At 40.1% G+C, this 16,452-nt stretch overlaps 1 protein-coding gene and 1 long non-coding RNA gene across 2 annotated transcripts; both read left to right on the top strand.

Annotated features, from left to right (window-relative positions):
• Window positions 1-4,522: 4,522 nt before the first annotated feature.
• On the top strand, window positions 4,523-7,118 carry LOC4335722 (protein PYRICULARIA ORYZAE RESISTANCE 21-like). Its single transcript, XM_015779859.3, has 3 exons — window positions 4,523-4,589; window positions 5,236-5,323; window positions 6,378-7,118. The coding sequence occupies exons 2-3, from the start codon at window positions 5,236-5,238 to the stop codon at window positions 6,911-6,913; spliced, it is 624 nt and encodes a 207-aa protein (XP_015635345.1). The 5' UTR covers window positions 4,523-4,589; the 3' UTR covers window positions 6,914-7,118.
• A 6,355-nt stretch (window positions 7,119-13,473) lies between these two features.
• On the top strand, window positions 13,474-14,571 carry LOC136356317 (uncharacterized). The gene is made up of 2 exons (XR_010741032.1): window positions 13,474-14,036; window positions 14,362-14,571. It is a non-coding gene; the product is annotated as an uncharacterized lncRNA (long non-coding RNA).
• The last annotated feature ends 1,881 nt before the right edge of the window (window positions 14,572-16,452 follow it).

The raw sequence follows: 16,452 nt of genomic DNA, 5'->3' as shown, positions 1-16,452 counted from the left end.
AAGCTTATGCTCGATCACCTCCCCAGGCTCTCCCACCGCCACTTTTTATAAGGGTTTCGAAGGTTTACAATTCTATAGAAGGGGTTTCGACCTAAAAGAATCACCAGCCTGTATAGTTTAGGATGGGGGTCTTTGAAAATTGTTTTTCATGTTAGTCGGCCTGTTCGGCTGTCATTTTTCGCAGCTGCATGGCAGCTAACTGCAGCAGCAAGCAGCACAGCTGCAGCCGCACAACCAAGCGCTGCAGCCGCAGCGCTGCCGCAAGAATGGCAGCCGAACACGCCCAGTATATAGCATTCATTTTTAATGTATATATGTCAGTATGAATTGTGTTTTAATACAATTACACCCATTATATTGGACTACGTCATATCTACCGATAGGGGTCTACAGTGAACCCGCTCGATTGGTCAGTTGCGATGTTGCTTGTGCTGCAACCGAGAATTCAATCCCGACTCTAGTGTTTTCCCTACTCCACTACTCATCCCAATAATAATAATAATAATAATAATAATAATAATAATAATAATAATAATAATAATAATAATAATAATAATAATAATAATAATAATAATAATAATAATAATAATAATAATAATAATAATAATAATAATAATAATAATAATAATAATAATAATAATATCTACTACTTCCTAACTAGGACTTCTCATTATTTTGATTTATAATTGTATTTGGAGCAATTTTGAACTGAACCCACTCGTTAAACGTGTTTAATTAATTTCCCCCAACTCTTATATATTTTCAAACTGAAGAGGTTTGGCTATACGTACAGAGAGCCAACACGTACACGCTCCAAACTCCACTCAATTTCCACTCAACATATATATAGCCATTTCATTTAACTATAGGGGAAGGCTGGCAGTGGCCGGCATAGTGTTGTTGTTAACCTCACATGCACTATTGACATGAATAAACCAGGGGCGGATTTAGAAAGGCCATCGATCCCTGAAACAAGAAATGGATTACATACCAGGCTAGCCAATTGTCAGTGATCAAAACCACCTACCTTTTTGTTGAGCCTAGCTAGCTAGATTAAATTATGACTTCCATGACTCATTTTACAGTCAATTAGAAACATTCTGTTCATGAAGGATGGATGAATTAGGTCGGTAGCTAGTATAGGAGGCTGTCTCGTCCTTGCCTCTTGTCTGACTTCTTGGCTGGGGAACATATCAACCAACACACAGCGCATGTTGTCACTTGTCACCTTTTTTAGGGAATTTATAAACTGTGAAAAAAAAGGAAGGACGCCTGCCGCCAATCATGCTAGCACTAATCATTATTAGTAGTAGCTGATTAGGAGTCCTGTATGGTATGTGATGCTTGCATGCGTTAATCAGTTGCTTAGCTAGGATTTATAATAAAGGTGGCACATCTATATATAATAGGTCAATTAAAAGGATGATACATTATATAATTTTTATTATATTAACTAGCATATATACTTAGTTTTAATCTTGATTAAAATTTTAGGTGGTTCATGACCCACAGTGCCACCTATAGCTAGCTACGCCACATTAACCATTATAGTTGGTGATCAGCTATTCAGTCTTTTTCTCTAATAAATATGCAATGGTGACAGGGATGCGATTATATATAGTACTAATTAATATACCTATACCGTACGTGTTCAAGTGGGTGACGTTGCACTTGCGTTAAGGTTAATCAACACAGCATCTGTGAGCAACCTCGGACAAATTAAAGAACATTTTACTCACATGCAACGGGTTAGTGCCTCTGAAGGTTACAGATTTTTTTTTTAAAAAAAGTATTTTGATGTCTTAACAAAAATCAGCTCGGTCGATCGGAGTTATGGATCCAGTGCACCCAAAACACTACCATAAGAAAATCTTAGCTACTGAAGTAAGCAATGTTGCAAATTTTGCACATTTCTTCAAGATATATACGAACGGAGAGAGAGCTTGGTGAAGCAATGAGCATGTGCCTGCGATATACTTCGTATATGGTTGTGGCAGCAAATGACAAGTAGGATAGCCAAAAAAAAAACATCTACCTTTACATTTGAAATCAAATAATATATATTCAATGTGAACCAAAAGTTGTACCCATCAAACGAATTCAAGTCATATGGTTAACACGTCGGGTATCACACCTAAGGTTGTACCCATAGAATGAGTTCAAGTCATACGGTTGACACATCGATCGGGTACGGTGTCACACGAGTTCAAGTCATATGGCTGACACATCGGGTTTCACACCTGAGGTTTCACACATGTTGGATCTCACACCTAATGTCCTGCCATCTTGTATAAGTTGTCACGTTCGATTTATAAATTGTATCAGATTGACATTCATAAATATGTCAGTTTTGTACAAGTTATTTTTGGTACACATTGTCACGTTATTTCGTACAAGTCCGTAATTTTGAACAAGTTGTCACGTTATTTTCCACTTACACTGTTCTAACGCACGAGTCTCTTTTTTTTAGAACATGTAACGCATGAATCGAGGCCCATACACACGTCGCACACGACAATATACAAAGCGTTGTAACCCAAAAACATGGCGTGGTCAAGGGCTCAACCTCCAAAGCTTTGCCACAGCTTGTCATTAATAAAAATTATAGGAACGTGTGCTAACAATATTGATTCAGGCCCTATTTAGATCACCCAAAATTTTTCATCCCGTTACATCAAGCGTTTATCACCTATATAAAGTATTAAATATAGGTTAAAAAATAATTAATTGCACAGATTACGACCAATTTGCGAGACGAATCTTTTAAGCCTAATTGCTACATGATTTGACAATGTAGTGCTACAGTAAACGTTGGCTAATGTCGAATTAATTAGGCTTAATAAATTCGTCTCGTAGTTTACTGACGGATTCATCCTATATAATATTCGATGTGACACGCCAAAACTTTACATGGATCTAAACACGCCAGTTGGCGCGCTTTTGTTTATAGTCCATGCTATTCATCTAGGGTTCAATTTTTCAGTTTTGATAATTATTTTGGGGTACCATACGACCGAAATTTTGGAATTTTTTTTTGGTTATTTTGGTCTAAAATCATTTGAATTTTTAACAAAATTTGGCCAATATCACAAAAACTTGCAAAAATAAAAAATTAGGGCAAAATAATTTCATATCAAGGGTCCGATGGACCCGAAATTTCTAAAATTTTGGAAATTTTGTCCGAAACTTTGAAACCTATATATGTTCATCTATAACATATAATTTGTATAGTTTTATATGAGTTAGTTATTTTGTATAGTTGTATATACGTTACCTCATCTTCAGATGTAGAGTCCGATGATATGAACTCTTAAATAATACATTTTTTTATTTAGAGACTATTCTCCTACATTAGGTAATTAAGACGACAAGGACTCTCATCATTAACCTAAAAATTACTATTTTACTTATTACTATTGTTTCCTTCTTTTTCTCTCTCCATGTCAGTTCCAAAATACACGGAGCATATGGATTAGCTCAATATAATCCATATTAAAGTGAAAAGATTGGATATATGGTGGTCCAAAGTAAAACTTTAGTAATAAAATTAATATGGCCCAAAGTGAAATTAACTTTTTATCTATAATAGAAATATTTTTACATCACCAACCTTCATAGTTTACAATCTCGATTGGCTAGCGGATTTCGAGCCCTAGAAGACATTGTTTTTTTTCCTTTTTGCTAAATTCGAATGGGTTTTTGACAAAATTCTAGTAAAACTGTTCGAGATGCACGTTTCGAGCTGAATAATTATCTGAAAATCGCATGCTAAAATTTCATAAAGTTTAACTTAAATATATCCAAAACGACCCTTTCTTTTTCCTGAGGAATTAAATCTAAATTAAGTTGCAGCATGTCCATACGACAATGTTCATGAAAGAAAATCATACTACCTTTGTCCCACTTTAACTGTTATATGTTTCCATGTCTAACGTCGTTTAACTATCCGTCTTATTTTTAAAAAATATGAATTTTTTTTAAAAAATAGTCACGCATAAAGTACTATCCATGTTTTATCATCTAATAACAACAAAAGTAGTAATTATAATTTTTTTTAAATAAGACGGACGTTAAAACGTTCAACATAAACAGTGTAAAACTATGATCTTTTTAGGACGAAGGTAGTAATATATGAAATGACAAAAGTAAAACAGAGTATAACATACATCAAAGAAACTTATTACAGAGGACAAGAAGATACGAGGAAGACCAAGCTATATTTAGGTCACACCAAAATTAGCAGTTTTGTTGAAATTGGAACGGTGTGATGTAAAAGTTAAAAGTTTTTGTGTGTAGGAAAGTTTTGATGTGATAGAAAAATTGGTAGTTTGAATAAAATGTTTAGGACTAAAACAAGGGCACAGTAAACAATCGTTTTCTGTCTCTTACGTGTACCTACCCATCGTTGAAACAGGAAGTCAGGAAGTCATGAACCCTAGAGCTGCTGACTGACAAAACTCTCTGCATCACCAATAATTCGGAAGGATTCAGCGTATCCAAACATAATATAAGTACCCCAAGTGTTCACCTCTCTTCTGCTTCATCTCGATCTCCCCATACTCATCTTCCGTTTCAGCATTCAAATTAAGGTGAGATTATTAACATAGTCCCAGACTTTTTTTTAACTTGTAGTAATACTACTATAGTTGCCATAGTACATGGTATATATAGTAATTAATCCTTGTGCTGACCTGATCAACGTCGACACTGATCAAGTTTTCCTAGAACTGTATAGGCATGCACTAGTTTGCAATCCAATAACTTAATTAGAATTTTGTTTTCGATATATTAGACGAAAAATAACTAAGAATTAATTTCATGCGTGCATGATCAACGTGCCTCTTGCTTAATTTACTCTATTTTAGATCAAGTTTAAACTGATACGGGTGTCTAAGTTTGTATTTGCATACATGGTGAAAATCGATGAGGTATAGCTAAAATTTTTTCTTAACCGGGTTTCTGGGCACCCTCTCCCATACTCTACCTCCACCCCTGTTTCCATGAATCTAGAAGTGATTTGTTTCTTGAATTTTCTGAAAAAAAAAGTGATCTTCTTGTTGTAAAGTTAATTAATCCTGCAAAACTCGCGTGTTCTAGACGTGCTTAATAACTCGGCTGGAGTAAAACCTGCATATATTACTAGCATATATTTTTTTGAAGCAAATATTACTAGCATATATGTTGTCTATTATCTAAAGATCTTAATTCTGCATGTTGTACGTGTGTAATCTGCAGATGGGGGCGTCTATACTGGTCATCACGGTAGACCTGAAATGCTGCCGCTGCAGGGCGAAGATCACCAAGGTCCTGGACTGCCTCAAAGGTATATATAAACTAGCTAATTTCTGCATGAAAGTGAAACTGACCTTAATATAAGTCGAAACCAATATTGAGAATATTTTCAGGTTCCAAACTATAATAGCATACTCCCTCCGTTTCGAAATGTTTGACACCGTTGACTTTTTAGCACATATTTGACCGTTCGTTTTATTCAAAAACTTTTATGAAATATGTAAAATTACATGCCTACATAAAAATATATTTAATAATGAATCAAATGATAGGAAAATAATTAATAATTACTTAAATTTTTTGAATAAGACGAACGATAAAATATGTTTAAAACAGTCAACGGCGTCAAACATTTTGAAACGGAGGGAGTATATACCAGCCAGGTTGATTTTGTGGCGTGGACGAGTGGTTTAATTCATTTGATTGTTTCTCATCGTGCATGAAATTGTATTACGAACTGATCAATAATTCTGAGGGGAGTCGATCAATGTTAAATTTTACAGTTCTCGAGATAGCACTTTGATGTACCTAAATTTTACACTAGAAAATAAAATACCTCAAGGTAAGGGGCATAGCTACATATATTTAGGGGTACCAGGACCCGGATCAGAAATTTTTGTAGCTACAATTTATCTATTTTCATCATATATCTATCCCATCAATCCAAACCTAGACACCCCTATCAAGCTAAATTCGATCCAAACCTGAGTAAAGCAAGCGAGTATAACCCCCTTCATTTTGTTCTACTTCCGCCCATGCTTCCGCCCATACTTCTAGGTATAGATTCTTAAGAATAATAAAATGATCCTTAATCATTAAACTTCCTACACATTTTAATGTATAACGCCGTTAATTTTTTGATCAACGTTTAACCATTTATCTTATTAAAAAATATGCAATTATCATTTATTTTATTGTGACTTTGATTTATCATCAAATGTTATTTAAGCATGATATAAATATTTTTACATTTGAAAAAAAAATAAATAAGACGAATAATCAAACATTGATCGTAAAAGTGTATGCGTTATACATTAAAATAGCAAGGGAGTATTTATTTTTGAAAATGTGTGCGATCGATGCAGCGGAGTACTGCATCGAGAAGACGGAGTTCGAGGAAAAGGACGACAAGGTGATCGTGCGCGGCAAGTTCGACGCCGGCTGCCTCCGCAACAAGATCTGCTGCAAGGCCGGCGGCAAGGTCGTCAAGGACATCAAGACCGTCGACGCTTGGCCGCCGCCCAAGGAGCAGGTGTGCAAGCTGGTGCCGTTCCCGGTGCCGTACCCAGCGCCGCCACCGCCGTCGTGCTGCCCGCCCAGTACCCAGCAGTGCTACCACTGCTGCCCCGAGCCGCCGCCGCCGCCGCCGAAGCCGAAGCCGTGCGAATGCACCTACTGCGGCGGCCACGGCGGCGGCTGCAACAAACCTGCAGTCCCGCCGTGCGCCGGCGGGTGTTCGATCAGCGATGGCGGCGCCTGTGGCGCCAGCTGCAAACCGCCGCCGCCGCCGCCGCCGGCGATCTGGCCGCCGCAGCCTAGCTTCTACTACTACCCGCCGCCGCCGTGTGGGGGCTACAAGTTCGCCTGCGAGGAGAACTCCGACGTGTGCGCCATCATGTGAGACGAAATTAATTGAGCTGCTGTTTGGTTTGACGTCGACGTACGGTGCTTCGCTCTTTGCCTCGGAAGTCGGGATAATAATGACGTCATCTGTGTATATACTTACGTGCGTATTGCTATACCTATAATTGTTGTTATGTAAAATTCAGTACTAGTCCATATGCTATATACAGTTCTAAAAAGAAAGACCCTACGTACTATACATATATATGCTACTTCCTTCGTTTCACAATGTAAGTCATTTTAGCATTTTCCATATTTATATTGATGTTAATGAATCTAGATAAATATTTATATTGATGTTAATGAATATAGAGATCTAGATTCGTTAACATCAATATAAATGTGGGAAATGCTAGAATGACTTATATTGTGAAACGGAGGGAGTATATGTACAAAACAAGAACGATTTCCAATATGGTCATGTCTACAAGTGACCGTGTGATTGTGTTATTAGTTTGTGTATATATATATATATATGTAATTTTCCTTTTGCTTTGAACCAATAAATGATGCACCTAGTGCTTATACTACTTTTACGTACGTAATGTATCTCTTGCATATCTGTGGTTGTGTTTTTTATTATGTGCACTTTGATGTAGAAAACCGAATATCTAACATACAGTATAAATTAATTTTGTTACAAATAAGTAGTATCAAAAAGTATAAGGATAGTGAAGCGATGGCGTCGTCGGTCTGTATGCCAAGTCGAGCCCTTCTGAATGCCTAGCTTACTGCAATCTATAATCCATTTTGCTTTCACCAATCAATTACACGCTATTTGCAGTGAGCCATGCACACAGCTTCCAAAAATATACCATCGAGCTGATCGATGACGTTCAGTCAATCTAGTATGTATAACGTTGGTATGTTAGTTCAGTCAATCTAATATATAAATGGAAGGAGGAAAGACTTTTTTTTCCTTATGATCAAAACCAATTTTTGCATTCGGGTGGGTGGACCGCATGTATCCAGGTGTATGCGAAAATCAGATTTTCACATATAGTTGGAGCAACCACATGCGAAAATCCGATTTTTTGCTTACGGGTGTTTAAGTCATCCAATTGTGAAAAGAAAAAATCACAAAAAAAAGTCCAAAAATCAAAACAACCCAAGAATCCAGAAGTTAATGCTGTTGTCATCGTCGTTCGAGGCCTCCATCACCATCATCATTGTCGTCGCTCGAAGCCACCGGTGGATCCTCGTCATCATCGTCCTCATCCTCACTCAAAGCTGCTGCCGCCGCCTCCGCCATCATTGTTGTCATCGCATGAAGCCATCAACGGATAGTCGCATGCGCGGGGGGAGGGGAGGGGCAGAGAGGCAGTTGGATCTTGCAGGAAGGGGAGGGGGCGTCGGATCCGTCCCTCCCGGCACCGGCACCGGCAGATCTTCGCGCATGTGGGTGGGGGCGGAGAGGCGGCAGAATCTGCACGGGAGGAGGAGGGAGCGTAGGATCCGCCCCTCCCGTCACTGCCACCGGCAGTTCCGCGTTCGTGTGGTGCGTAGAACATAGTGGAAAAAACCGGACCGCTAGACGACCCGGTCACCCTGCTGGTTCACCGGTTTAACGGTCTAACTGTGAACCGGCCGGTCGAACCGCGGTTCACTAACTACATGTAGCATATATGTTTCAATAAAATCACATAGATCTGGATGGTAGGATGGGTCGACTCCCCACAAGCGCGCGCATTTCCATCAATTTTTGCTGAAAAAATCAAGCCCGCGGACAAGTATGGCCCAAAACACACTACCTAGGCCACGCTACCTAGGCCGTCGTGTGGCCCATTCATTCACTGACTTGTTTTAGTTTGGTCCGACCGAAGGCGGTTTATTGACCGGTTCATCGCAAAACCGGCCGGTTCAAGCGGTCTGAAGCGGTTCAATTGCATGTCCGCGAGAGTCTTTCTATTCAACCGAACCGTGCCAACCTCTTGTTCTAATTTTTTCTTTCTATTCAACCGAACCGTGCCAATCTCTGGTTCCGGTTTTTTCCGGTTGAATCGCCGGTCCGGTCCGGATTTTTACACTAGGGCGTAGAAGTGGCAGGATCTGTGCGGGAGGGGGAGCGGCCGCCGGATCTGCCCTTCCCATTGTCGCTACCATTGCCCACTAATGTCCTCGCTCTCGCCCACCATTCTCTCATTGGGAGTGGAGGAGAGGGGAGGAGTACTGGGAGAGGAGTGCGAGGAGAGGGAGGAGTAGAAGTGAGGAGGGGGGACGTGAGGACTTAGTGGAGAAAAAACCAAGGAGAGGGGTATATTCACACGCTGGTTTCTTAAGAGATCTAGGTCCGCATCTATTTTTGCATGCTGGCTTGTTAAAAGGCTCACCTGGGGACCTCTCCCTGATTTTCTTATGTGGTTATTGAACTGTGTTCAGGGGATTGATTTTTGCATACGGGATCAGTTATAGTCCACCTGTAATTTAAAAGGGGTCTCACTTAGATAAATCAATTCTGTAGCAGTGGATGGAGTAATTAGTAAGAGAGCGAGCAATCATGTCCTGGCTTTAATTATTCATCTTTCTTCCTACAGTAATCCTAGTACCCATTTGACAGTGAGTATTGAGTATCATCTACTACGTGTGTTCTAAAATATATAATAGATTTTACCTATATAATATACTACCTCTGTTTTTTAATATTTAACTTCGTTAACTTTTTTAATAAACGTTTGATCATTCGTCTTATTCAAAATATAAAAAAAATTAAGTCATGCTTAAAGAACATTTAACAATAAATCAAGTCATAATAAAATAAATAATAATTACATATATTTTTTTAATAAGACGAATGGTCAAATATATCTTAAAAAGTCAACGACGTTATATATTAAAACCGGAGAGAGAGTATGTGTAACATATCTTATATATATTTCAGAGCAAAAAGAGTACCCCCGTTTCAAGTTATAAGATGTTTTGACTTTAGTCAAAGTCAAACTGCTTTAAGTTTGACCAAATTTATAGAAAAAAGTAGTAACATTATTAACCCCAAGAAAAATTTATTATGAAAATATATTCAATTATTGATTTTATGAAACTAATTTGGTATTATAAATATTACTATATTTGTCTATAAACTTAGTTAAACTTAAAACAGAGTTTGATTTTGACCAGAGTCAGAACGTCTTATAACCTAAAATAACCTGAAATGGAGGGAGTAGTATACACGGTAAATCTGTACATCCCACGTTTTGCAAAACTAGTCATTTTCTCACTTTGGTTACCTTCAAACCCGATGTGGATTCACCACCAAACTCAGGACGATTGTCGATCGATCGATCGCCGTCGAACGTTGCGACAGGTCTCGATCTACAACCGACAGCGAAGGAACGACCAATGATTCCTATATGGTGGCTGTTGATGTTCTTGTCCGTCCCTGCGTAAACTTCTATATCTAATATGTCCTCTCTATATCTTGTCTTCGTAAACTTCTATATCTACTCTCTGTATTATCTTGTCTTCTGCAGGTTGAAATAACGAATAATTCGTACTAGCTCCCACATTATTGGCAGTCAACCTCCTCGGCCGGCCGCAATTTGCCAAACATTTCGTTCTCTCTGACATACTCCCTCCGTTTCATAATGTAAGACTTTCTAGCATTGCTCATATTCATATAGATGTTAATGAATCTAGATACACATATATGTCTAGATTCATTAACATTTATATGAATGTGGACAATACTAGAAAGACTTACATTATAAAACGGAGGACGTATAATACAGGGGAGTGACCAACGATTGTTGTGTTATCGTGCGTGCCAGTCTAACCGTTTCACCTATACAGCTGATTATAATCGTAATGTTTCTTAACGATAAAAGAATTATTTACTAATAAGACTATTATGTGTATGTTGTTAGCTACTTAAAAGTCAATGATAAAAAATAAACTATAATAAAAAAAAATCAAATCAACTATAAAACTAAGATTTGAAATTTAAATTTTTGGCTTCTACTGATAAGCTCAATGGACCCTAGTAGAGAACTTCTACATGCGTGTGATCTAGGGTGGGTGTTGTACTTTTGCGTGTGCTCTAGGGTGGAAGTTTGTTCACTTGTGAAAGCTATGTGATAGTGACTTTGTGGCTCACTTTTTCTTTTAACTAGGATATGCTCCGGTATGAAATATGGGCATGTTTGGTTGGGCTCTAAGTATTCCTCGAAAAATGTAGTCAGCAGTGGAGCTATGTATATATGGAGCGAACCGAGAACCTCGCTCCACCCTTCTAATTTACTTTTTTAATCACTATGAGTCATTGACATATGAAATAGTACTTTTCATCTTTGAAATCTTTGCGATGGTATTCTTCAGTATTGCCTTATGAAAAATGACAATGTATATTGACTCATTACAGTCGATTAGAATCATTCTGTTCATGAAGGATGAATGAATTAGGTTAGTGTGTTAGCTAGTACTTTTTGAGGCTATCTATCGTCCTTGCCTCTTGTCTGATTTCTTGGCTGGGGATCATATCAACCAAGACACAGCATGTTGTTACCTTTTTTAGGGAATAAATGAACTTTGGAAAGGAAGGACATGCATGCCTCCCATCATGCATGCTACCACTAATTAACCATTATTAGTACTCTCTTCGTTCTATATTATAAGTCGTTTGATTTTTTTTCATAGTTAAATATTTTTATGTTTGACCAAATTTATAGAAAAATATAGTATTATTTTCAACACAAAACAAACATATTATCAAACTATATATTCAATGTTAGATTTAATGAAACAAATTTCATATTTTAGATAATGGTTAAATTTTTCTACAAACTTAGCCAAACTTAATAAAATTTGACTAGAGAAAATATCAAACAACTTATAATATGAAGGGTAGCTAATTAGGAGTGCTGTAGTCTGTGATGCTTGCATGCATTAACCATTACATCAGGAGATCAGTCACTACTATGAAAACCATCTTTCGTGGCGGCCATTTTAGGTTTTCGCTGGCGGTATTTGGTACCGCCACAAAATAAAGGCCAGTGAAGATCAAGAACTTCGCTAGCGGTTATTGGCCGTTAGCGATAATCGATTTTCGCTGGTGGTTGTGTTATGTCGGCCACCAGCGATAAATGATTTTCGCTCGCGGTTGTGTTATACCAGCGCCTGTGAAAATAGTGGCCCAGGTTAAAAAAAAATGACGGAGCGACACCGCTCCATTCGCCTCCATCAACATCAGTTCAAATTATTCCCAAATCCACTCCTCGATTCACAAATTCATAGAAATTGACATCAACAATTTACAATAAAAAATTTCCATTCACAGTCACAATTTTACATTCACAATCCACAGAAATCTACACAAATCCACATAAATTTTAAGAAAAAAAAATCTACCGCTCGTTGTCGCCGACGTCAACCGAGCACCACAGCCCACGGCCCGGCAGCGACGGTCGTGACGAGGCCGAGGCCGATGGTCGCACTCCACCGCCCGAGGCCCTGCGGTCGAGCTCCCCGCACCTCCGTCGGGCGGATCCATGCTCCCCGCGGCGCACCCGTCCCCGCCGCCGCCTCAGTTGCGCCACCGCCGGCGGCCTCCTCCCCTCGAATAGATCTGGGAGAAGGGAGAGGAGGGGATGGGAGGGCGCAGCCCCACCTCTTCCTTCCTCTGCTGACTCACGCCGCCGCCACCGGCCTCCTCTAGCGTCGCTTGCACCATCCCCGCCACCGAACCCGGTCGTCGTCCATCCCGCCCGTCGTGGTCACCGTCACCGCCGTCGGCGGCGTGCACATCCGCCGCCCATGGCCCTCCGGCCGCACCGCGCCCCTCCCGCCCATCGTGGTCGCCGTCGTCGCAGTCGCTAGTCGCTGTCGTTGTCGTTGCCATGCACATCCACGTCGCGCCCCTCCCGCCTATCGTGGTCGCCGTCGTCGGGGCCACGCCCCTCCCAGATCCTGGTCGTAACTAGATGAGGAGGCTGGAGGCGCAGGGAAGGAGGGGAGAGAGGTGGGGGAGGAGGAGGTAAGGGAGGCGGTGTCACACCCTGATTTTCGTCTTAGGATTTATAAATTATTTAATAAATTATTAATAGAATTTATATGAAATGTTCAATAATTTACAAGTGAAGTTAATTGTGGGAAATAAAATTTCCTAAATATAAAGCATGGATGGATTTAATTATTTATTAAATTCTCCATGGTTAATTATACTCTCTGGAATATTCTCGGAATTTTCGGAGCTCAATTCCTAATGTTAATAATACAAAGAACAGTTTAGCAATTATTTAAATAATAAATTAATCATTAAATGATCTGGATATTATTATATTAAATACTTTGAGTGTCCAAGTATGTTCAAGATTTTTCTTGGAATTATTTGAGCATTGGAAGTATTTTTAACAATTGAAAGATCATTTAAGTGATTATTTTAATTGGAAAAAAGTTTTTAAATCCTCCTCCTCAGCTTGGGCCCTTTTCGGCCCATTCCTTCCTCTTCTCTCTCCCTCGCGCGCGTGCTGTGCAGCCCAAGCCGGCCCAAGTCAAGTGCTCTGTTCTGTTCTCAGCCAACCGAAAAAGTCTAATTTGCCTCCCTCGGCACTGTTCATCTTCTACCTCTAGCAGCCGAACTGAGACCGAGTGGGCTCGGTTTTTCCCCTCCAAATCCGACCTTTTCTCTTGTGTTTTTCTAAAATTAGTTGAGGGGAAATATTTCCTTTATCTTCCTCTTTCGTTTCCCCCAAGAATCGGAACCTAATTCCTTGTATTTTATCCAAATAAAATTCGTTTTGAGTTTATCTCTCCAAACTAACCCGAAGATTTTCCGGCTTCGATTCCTCTCGTTTGGAGTCCGATCTCTCTAGTCCAAGCCTATATAAAGAATCCCCTAGTTCTGCTCTTTCTTTTGCCCCATCTCCCGAGCTCTCTCGTCAACCGTAGAGCCGCCGCCACGTCGTCTTAGCCGCCGCCGTCGCCGGCCGACGAACAGCCGCCTCGCGCCGTCGTTTTGGCCGTCGCCGCTGCCTCCTCTCGCCGCCGTCGGGTGCGCGTGGAAGAGGGAAAGCTCGGCCGTCCCCTCCCCGCCGTCGCCGGTCACCGGAGAGTCGCCGCCGCTGACGACCGAGTCGCCACCGCCGCACAAGCTCGCCGCCGGCCGTCATCCGTCGTCGTTCGTCGCGTTGGTGAGTATCGTTGAGATCGCGTCGTCGTCCTCTACGTGTAGATGCCCTTAGATAGCCCGGCCGACCTCTCTAGCTCCGGCGAGGTCGCCACCCATGTCGTGGCTGCCGTCGATGACGTCATCGTGACATCATCATCCTTTCTTTTTCCCTTTTTTCTAATAGATTAAATCTTCGGAAAATCATAACTAAATAATCGTAGCTCCGATTCGAGTGGTTCAAGTTGCTAAATTTTTCTAAAATCAAGATCTACATGTTAAAAATATCCACATATACTGTTTATGCTTGTTTTTGTATTGTTTTGTTGATTTTTATTCCTTTGCTTTAGTTTCCGACGTTCCGGAGGAGAGTGTTTCCGTTGAGGAAGGTTCCGAAGCGTTTGCTGAAGTCCAAGGCAAGTCACACAGATCCCAAACAACCATTTGAGCATGTTGAACCCATTTAAAGCTATTATTTTATTTCAACTATGCATTGTTTTCGAATGTCATCGGGTGGTGAACCTTTCCCCGTTAATTAATGGCCGAAGATGATCTTATTTTCCTATGGATTATAATTTGATTAGCATGAACCTTATATATTGGTTTGGTTCAGCTAAATGTTATATGTATGTTTGCTTAGCCATGCTTAGAAACATTAGCTAATTAAAGGGGATTAAATATAAATTATATTATATTATTCTTATTAATTATGGTTATATTTAATGGTAGCTCACGATGATTAATCGTGTGATGTTAATTAATTGATAATTAAAATCTGGTTAAGGTGGGTTGTGAGCATATGGTTTTGATGGTTGTGCTCATGGCAATTAAGGACCGGTTCGCGAGCTACTGTTGTGAGACATTTACCGTGCCAACCACAAGCCAGCATGGGCAACGGCTTTACCTTTTGTATAGCATGGTTCATTATAGTGTGCCAGACTGAGAAGCGGCGAGAAGTCCGTGGGGGTCGCTGGGGAGTCCATGCCTTGTTTTATAAGGGGGTGATTATGATCCAGGAACGGTGCACTGTTTTGAGTTGTGTTGTGCAAAGGATATTGTCACGATTTCCCCCTTTGCAATGCCGTGGTGGTATTTCGGGGCATGGCAACATGTGTGGAATCGTGTCTTGTGGGGGTACAGTGGTACACCTCTGGCCAGAGTAAAACTATTCCAATAGCCGTGCCCGCGGTTATGGGCGAGTTGAGCAATGTTTTTCGTGATTAGTCTCACACCTCTCACAATAATTATGGATGCTATAACTGGTAATAATTTGCTTAGCTCCTGGTTTGGAGTTAGATCTGTACAGCCGGGTATGGTTGTTCAGGATGGTTGGGCCTGTGCAGCATGGGTGTGCTGTTCAGTGTTGATTAAAATTTCTGATTAATTACTTCACTGTTTTACTTCTCTTAAATGTTTTGCTAAATGCTGCTTTTGCAAATGAGCCTATATTATGCCATCCTTTGGAATCCTTGTGTACTTGCATATTTGCTGTGTGGCTTGTTAAGTATGTCATATGCTCATTCTTGCAATAATCATCAAACCTCAGTTGAAGATAAAGGATCCAGAAGGAGAAGACGTTTGGCTTATACCCCAGTTGAGCTGCCTGTGGGAGTGGAGCTGAAGCCATCGCTAGACCGTTAATTCCGCTGCTGTTTTCTTTTCTTTGTAAGTATGTAACGTTATTATTAAGATGGATTTGTATATTAAATTGTCAGTTTGTGTACCTCGGCTGATTCCTGGACGAGGATTTTATGCACAAATTAGTTCGGAAATTACTAGTGAATTTCCGGGCGTGACAGGCGGTGGCTGGGTGGGTGGAGAGGAGAAGGAGAGAGGCAGTGGGTAGGTGGGTGGGTGGGTGAAAGGAAAATATCTCGTGCGCGTGATTTTAAATGCTGTCAAAAATTTTTAGCGTTGCTCTGTCTTTTCACTGGCGGCTCTATTTTGTTTTCAAAAATTTTAAACGCTGATTTTCGCTGGCGGACATTCGTTGATTTTCGCTGGCGGACATTTAAGAGATCTGCCTCGAAAAATAGAGTATTTTTTATGGCGGGCGTCTTAACATGGCCACCAGCGAAAACTGGCGGTCATGTACCCCCACCCTCCTTATGTTTTTGCTGGCGGCTTTAGCATATAACCGCCAGTGAAAATTATAGTGTGACACCATGAAATGAAAATTTGTTTTTCTGGTAGCTAGTGGTTATACAGCCTTTTTTTCTCTAACTAAAGATAGAATGGTGACAGGGATTCGACTATATATATATACTAATTAATATTACCTATACTTATGTTCAAGTGGGTGACGTTGCACTTGCGTTAAGGTTAATTAACACAGCATCTGTGGACAACCTCGGACAAAGAACATTATTTCACATGCAACAGGTTAGTGCCTGAAGGTTACAGTTTTTTTTTTTAAAAAAAAAGTATATCTTCATGTCTTA

Source organism: Oryza sativa, chromosome 4 (assembly GCF_034140825.1).
Source record: "Oryza sativa Japonica Group chromosome 4, ASM3414082v1".
NCBI lineage: Eukaryota > Viridiplantae > Streptophyta > Magnoliopsida > Poales > Poaceae > Oryza > Oryza sativa.
This window is presented reverse-complemented; position numbering and strand designations above follow the sequence as displayed.